Genomic DNA, 7,270 nt, shown 5'->3' with positions numbered 1-7,270 from the left:
TCCCTCCCTCCTCTCCTCCCCCCCCCCCCGCCTCCCCCCGCCGCAGACGGCTGTGAGCCCTGATGGTTTGCGAGCGGAGTTGAGGGGGCAAACTTTGAAGCCCAGATGCCTCTGGGGCTGCGCGGAACAGCGCGGCTGCTTCTGCAGACACCTGCCGCCGCCCTTCCCCCGGCGCTGCCGCCCTCCGCGGGGGCGGCCGGCCCCGCTGCCAGCGGCCGCCGAGCCGGTGGGCGCTGCGGCCGCGGCTAGGGCGGGCGGGCGGGCGGCGGGGGCGCCCCCATGCGGGTCCCGGGCTGGGGCGCGCCGGTGGCGGCAGGCGGGAGCCGGGCGGCGGCCGGGCGGTGCTCTCCCCCCGCCTGAGTGGGCGCGGCGCGGGACGGCGCGGGACGGCAACGCGGGGTGCCGGGAGCCATGGGCTATTGCAGCGGCCGGTGCACGCTGGTGGCGGTGTGTGGCGCGCAGCTGGTGAGTGGCGGCGGGGGCGGCCCGCGGAGGGGGGGGTAGTGTTGGCAAGAAGGAGCCTCGGGAGCGGGGGTGGCGGCGGGGCGGCTCCCCCGTTGTCCCGATGGGGAGCCATGGGGCCAGCGCCCGAGCTCTGGTCGCGGGGCCGGGATGGGGGACCCATGAAGCAGCAGGGTGGGACACACGGGCTGCATTACAGGTAGTTTCACGGAAGCTCTGCCAGGGAGGGTGCGGTGGGCGCACGGCGGAGTTAATAAACTCGGGCGGTTTTCCTAAGCGTTGACTCAACTTGATACCTGATTTTCTCTGGCAGGCCGGTATTTGGCCGGCTTTGCGTAAAGCAGGGACGCGGCCGTGTCAGGGGTGATGCACAGCCTGCAAACAGCCATACAGGTGTGTGTGAAGTTGTTCTGCCCGAGCTCTTATACCCACACCGCATACCCACCCTCCCCCCAACGTCGTCAGACTTAATGGGCAGTGGATGTTAACGTTGTCATTATGTTGTTAACAGAACTTAAAACAATTCTATATTTATACTTACCTTTAGAGGAGACGTGTGGCAGCGCTTGTAAGCTCAGCTACCAGTGAAACTAGACTGAGTTTAAAAAGTAGTCTCTGAGATACGATAACAAAGAAGCTGCCTAAAAATAGATCCTTTAGCAAGACATTGAGACCATGCAATTGTGATGTAGCACCTTAAAAGAGACTGGGTTTTAAGTAAAGAAAATAAAGAAATATATCTTCCTGTAATAGATACATGGATTATTTTATTGTTGTGACATCAGATACATGTTATATAGAATTCATGTGATTTGGATGCAGGTACATGCAGCTAAAGACCTATGAATGGAATATGCCCCATTTGTTATTTTTATTAGACCAAGTGGTCATATGCTGGCAGAACAGGTGCTTGAAGCACCTTTGTCAAGCAGTTAACCTTATAGCAGGGAGGAAATAATTCATGTTACTCCGACCCTCTACCTTGTACTGAATAGTTTTGCTGAGAAAGTGTTAGTCGGTATCAATAGCAACCAGCATTGTTGCCAATTCCTCTCCTGCAGACAGGTGCTAAGAGAACTACAGAAGAAAAAAACCAGTAGATTTCAGGCACCAAAATCAGTAAAACAGTACATAGGGAAAAGAAGATGTTAGCAGATCAGAAATTCAAAATGCCCGTGGTCTTTCTATCTGTTGTAATCAACCTTTAATCCTTTTGTGTTCTGGGAAACATGCTATCTGTATATACCCACCCAAGTTATCCAATTCTTTGTAGCTGCATGTGTCTTACCAGATGTGATTTATTCATGCACACTGTCTGAAAAAAAGAATCTTGAATAGAAGTAGTGACTCTTGAGTGGAATGGTAGGAATGTAACCTTTTCCAGCAATTTGGAAACATAAAATTAATCTCTGAAGTTCTTCATATCCATGTAAGTTTCAGAGGGATACTTCTCAGGTTATTTTTCTTTGTGTTTTTTTTTTTTTTTTTTTTTTGTCCTTGCAAAGGGAACAAAAAGTGGTTTAAATTGTACCTTTTACAGATAAAAGGTTGATTTTAATTTTTTTTTTTTTTATGCATTCAGCAACTGGGGGTTATGATGACTATGAAATGTACTATTAAGTTAAATTATTATTGTTCTGAAAGTCTGTAAAGGAAAATGTATTTGTTAACTCATGGTGAGAAGAATATATGTAAAACTCATAGTAAAAACATCAACAGAAGTGCCCCATAGGAATGTATCAGCAGGTGGATAAGCAGGTAAGCTCATATAGAATTGTAGCATTACCATAAGCTAAAAGTGGTTGTAAACTACAGGGTCAAATATAGGTCTATTTTAAAAAAGTAAATACTGTTTTCTGGAGTAGTTGAAGTGAACTTGTGACATCTTTTCATAAACTGAAAAGTTTTTTACTGAGCAAGAAAAAAATGTGGTAGCAGCAACGCAAACCTCTGAATCACACTCGGCCTATGTAATGACATTTAGCTAGATCCAAAGCAGGAATAATCTTTTACATGAGAAAAAAGGCTTGCGAATGGAAAAAAAATTATGCTCTTCCTTAAAATCACGTCATATTCTTTCATGTGCCATATGCCATCAGATGGGAACAGGTCATGAGTTTTAAGTCAAGGAGGCTTAATTCTCCTAAGTAGGCCTATGGGTGATTGATCAGTTGTCACTTCTTCTTAGGTAAAGGTTACTTAAAGGAGCAAATGCTGTCAAGATTCATCCTAGAATTAGCAGCCATGTTAATGCAGATGCAAATCAGAAAGGAGGAAGAAGTTTTCTTGCCTGAGGAGATGGGCATAGGAGGCATTTCTAAAATGATAACCATACTTGAAAAAATGCACAAAACTTCTAGTGTGAAGATTATTTACTATTGGTACCTGGGTTTTAGTTTTAGAATGGTCATATTTGAAGTAGAAAATACACTTTCTTTTGAGGGGAAGAAGTTTGTAAAAAGAAAGGTTTCTTCCATTTTTTTAAACAAAAATATTTTCTTCCATCTCTGCAGAGCTAGGGTGTGGTGATCTAATTTGTCTTTGTAGGCGCTGTACAATAAATAATATTGAGGAATACTGCAGTTATTAGAGAAGCCATTGCATACTGTACATGTATAAATGATGTAGATGTTGTGAATGGACAGAAAAAGAGGTGGTTGTTTCAAATACTGGTGCAGAAGTAGAGCTACATCAACTTGAGAGACCCTGCAGAAGCAGAATTATTTTCATAAATGCATTTTAAATGCTTATAGCTAAGGCAGCATACTGTACTATCAGATTATAAAAAACCTCAAGGAATGTTTCTGTTCTCGAAGGAATACTGATCATTACTCCCCAGCTTATTAACATACATATACCTTCCTGTTTGTGCTCTCATTTGTACTATGGAAAACAACCTATGACAGCTCATTTTCCTTCACGCTTATAGCCCATGAGAAGAATTAACAGCAAGTAAGAGCTAATTTTGCTGATGTTATGACCAAGGCATTGCGTTCTGTATACACAGCTAATTATTTCAAAATATCTTTTAATTTTTTTTAAGGTACTAATTTTGGTCTCTGTTGTCCTTTGTCCTTCTGAAGAGAACCCTGGGCATAGGGTTTCTGTGTTTCTTCTTGTATGTCAACTATCCTGGTTACACTGAAGGTATTCTCTGCTATTGCATTTTGTCCTTTAAACCTTTTTATTTTTGGGTGTCACCTTTTCTATTAATAGCTTGCATCAGTAACACTAATATCTTGTTGCTTAGGCTTTTTAACAGCAAGAGCAGCAAAGGTGAAACTGACAAGATTATTGGGCTTTGCAGGAAGCTTCAAGAACCCCATGGAAACCAGTTTGAAACTTTCTACATGCCCACTGTTGCTGCTTGGGAGAACTTGGAGTAGTGGCAAAACAGTAGAAAGTACTGCCTGTTTTCAACTTAGAAGCTCTTTTCCTAAGTGCGGTGATGAGAAAGGACAACATTTCATCAGGAAACTTGAAGTCTCCAGAAATCATTGCCTCATCGTTTCTATCTGTCAGACAAGGATTGCCATACTCTCAAGGCTAATTAGATAAGAGAGATAATTCAGTCTTTGCACTGCCTTTTCTCAGTTTCCATCTGAATTTATGTAATTTTTTTTGTACATTTTCCCTGGCTTTTTTTCCTTTTTTTTTTTTTTTTTTTTTTTTAAGTTGTAATGCAGTTCAGATATTCCAAGTAAATATTAAAAAATATGTAAAATTTGTTAACAGTTGCATCTATCCCAGGGTCCAGTTAGTGATTCTGAGGTATACAGTCTGATGCTCTAAAGAAGCATGTATTATAATGGGCACAAAATCCCCAATTTCTGAAAATCAGTGTTTTTCGCAGGCGTCAATGTATGTTTGCGGTCTCTCCTTATCCTCACTAACACCTTGCTGTTTGAGGCGTAGGACACATGACCTGGTTTTATCTGTCTGTGAACTCTTCCAGTTACAGTTCTGGCTGAAGCCACTGGCCTGGTGTGTCATTGTGGCCATGCAGAATGACAAAGGCACCCGGATTTGATTCCTTTTGCTAACATAGGCCCAATCTTTATCTTTGCCTGGAGCTAGTGGAAAAAATGATTGAAAAACTAGCATCTTATATGGACATGTCCTTGTTCTGTGCCTTTCCTCAAGTGAATAACATGAATTAAGAGAAAATTCAAATACTTTATTTCAAAAACTGTGTCAACTGAGGTTATTTTTATGCTTACCTGTGATACCAACATCCATAACTGCATATTTAGTTACCTTATTGCACATAGAGATATGGATTTGATCTGTCGTGAAAAAAAAAAGTGGTGAGACCACTCAAACCCAGGGAATTAATTACATGCAAACTGGGAAGTACTGTCTACCGCATGTCTTCTGTGACTTCTTCTGACATCACGAAAGATGCCCATAATCTTTATTGCACACTTGATATAAGACTGAAGAGTCCCCTGTTCCTTTCAAAGTCTCATGTGCACTATAAAACAGCAGTATGTGTAACTACAGAGAACAGAGGTTGGTTCTTAGAGGAAAAAAATCTGTGTTTCCTGTAAAGTTTTGGCATGCCTTTTTTAAACATGAACAGCAAATATCCTCATGCTTGTTCAAACACTTCAGGAATGGGGATCATAGCAACTTCTAGCCTCTATCACAAATCTACCTACAAGGTTTAGCACAGTTTAATACCATGATCCTTGCTTGGGGAAAGACCCGTGTTTTAACAGTTTGCAGGTTGAATTGTCTCTGGACCTTCAGGGTGTGAGCTTTACCAGATTAGGGTGAGGTCCCTCTGAGAGCAAAGTCATGGCATTCACACCAGATTAGTTTAGGATTAGCTACTATACAGGTTTATGTAATGAAGAACATATTTTTGTTAATACAGGCTCTTACACCATGCATATCATCAGGGTATTTTCCGATAGTACACCAAACCACTTCATTAGTGTTTGTAGCGTGTTTGGGTTTTTTTGTTTTAAATTTTTGCCATAGGGAAGCAGTAGTGATTTTTTTTGGTGTTTATGCTTTTAATTGCTGGGTTTTTGGGAGGGTTGTTTTTTCTTTTTGCATGTGTGTTTTAATTGTGTTTCGTTGTCACTGTTGCCAATAGTTTTTCAGTAGCGGCTGTAGGAGAGAAGTGTTTGCAGTGGAAAATTCTGATGGCATGTACATGTTCCTACATTTTCTGCTAACAAAAGGGGAATTAAAGGCATGGGCTTTCCGTGTGGAATGAAAAGTGATGTTGCTGCTCTTAGACTGTAGACGTGTAGGTTTATCAGTCTACAAAGACAGTAGAGTTGGTTTTCGTGTTTTGGATAGTACTTAAATATAACTGCTGCCTTTGAAATACTTAAATATAACTACTGCCTTTGAAATTGTGACTGTGTCAACAAATTGTGTCTGTGCTGTCTTAAAGTTCTGCTTCTTGCTTTGTTTCAGTTGTGATAGGAAAGTGTACACCTTAGTTTCATTATATCCATAACCATTGTGGTCCTACTAGCAATGAAAAGGAGACAGTCATGTGAATAGCAGACTTTCCACAGATGTATGTTCGGAAGCTATTGTGTAAGGAGATTTTGAGGTGTTGCTAGGAATATATAAAACAGGTACTTGATCATGAATTCAGAGAGCTAGCATCTTTTATTGTTACAAAAGAAATATGTAGCAACCTTTTTAGCTTTACATGAGACCTTGATAGAAAATACACACTCTTTCTCTATTCTGTTCTTGAGATAAAATACTGAGGATTCATAACCAAATTGTTTGTTGTTTGTTTTTGGTTTGGTTGTGGTTTTTTTCCTGGTAACTAGAGGTTGAAAATAGGGATGCATACAAAAAATGAATGTCAGAGGTAATGCTCTATTATGTCATTTAATTTTAGTAGCTTGATGTTCACTATGAATAGTGCAGTATTATTTTTTGTAGAAGTGTGAATGAATAATAATTGTGAATGACCAATTTAAGAAAAGCAAAGTATGTTGTGTTAAGTTACAGGAGTAAAAGATTTCAGGCCAGCTGAACAGCAGGTTTAATTCACTACTTGTTGAAGCTGAACTTCTTCAGAGTTCAGTGAGCAGACTCAACATTCAGATACTGTGATGATGAGTAGGAGAGAAAGGCTTAAATGGGTTGAGAGGAGCTGAATAAACTACCTGAATATAAGGACCTAGAATATCTAGGTTTTACTTTTGAATGTTATTTGAAGTTACTTTTCTTGTGTAGCCATGAGAAAAATCTTTGACGGTAGGAGTTAATTTCATATTGACACAGATTTGAGCTAGCACCTTGAATGATGAGCGGCAGGGTGGTTTTTTGTTTAGTTTAGTTTGGTTTGTTGGTTTTTTGCTTTTGTTTTTTTCCCCTCTCCTCTTTCTTTGCAAAAAAAGTATTAAGTAAGCATTTTTAAAAGACACTAAAGCCTCTCTATAATCAGTGGAGAGAATTTTCTCATTTTGTAGTCAACAGAAAGGTTCCACTGCAGAACGGTTCAAAGCAGAAACTTAATGTTTGGAGTCGGTAGTGACTTTATTGTCCCAGGCATGTATACAATGCAAGTGCAGCAGATAAGTTTTGTAAGCTACTACTTGATGACTTTTTCCAGGGAAGAGTCTAAATCCATTTGAAGTCTTTTCAATGTTCTGGTGCATCGTATGACATGGCTCTCTGCATCTAGTTTCAGTTAGCATGAAAGTTTGACTCCCTGGACTTAGGGGCCTAGATTCAGCCAGTATCTGAAAACTGCCTTTTTGGTCCCATGGTTCCACTGAGCTCAAGAGATTATCCTAGGTGTAAAATGCTGAAAGAGACAGCTATG

The 7,270-nt window shown here is 40.9% G+C and overlaps 1 protein-coding gene across 2 annotated transcripts in view; it reads left to right on the top strand.

The window, feature by feature from the left end:
* Positions 1-411: 411 nt before the first annotated feature.
* NKAIN2 (sodium/potassium transporting ATPase interacting 2) overlaps positions 412-7,270 on the top strand; it is a gene marked incomplete at its 5' end in the record, with an annotated part of 554,970 nt that continues 548,111 nt past the window's right edge. For both annotated transcript variants that reach the window (XM_080614923.1, XM_080614922.1), the window contains one exon: positions 412-465. In XM_080614923.1, the coding sequence (XP_080471049.1) occupies positions 412-465 (54 nt within the window). The remainder of the gene's footprint in view (positions 466-7,270) is intronic.

This window comes from Psittacula echo (genome assembly GCF_963264785.1).
Source record: "Psittacula echo genome assembly, chromosome: 4".
Lineage (NCBI taxonomy): Eukaryota > Metazoa > Chordata > Aves > Psittaciformes > Psittacidae > Psittacula > Psittacula echo.
Note: the sequence above shows the minus strand (reverse complement) of the source record. Positions and strands in the feature narration are given on the sequence as shown.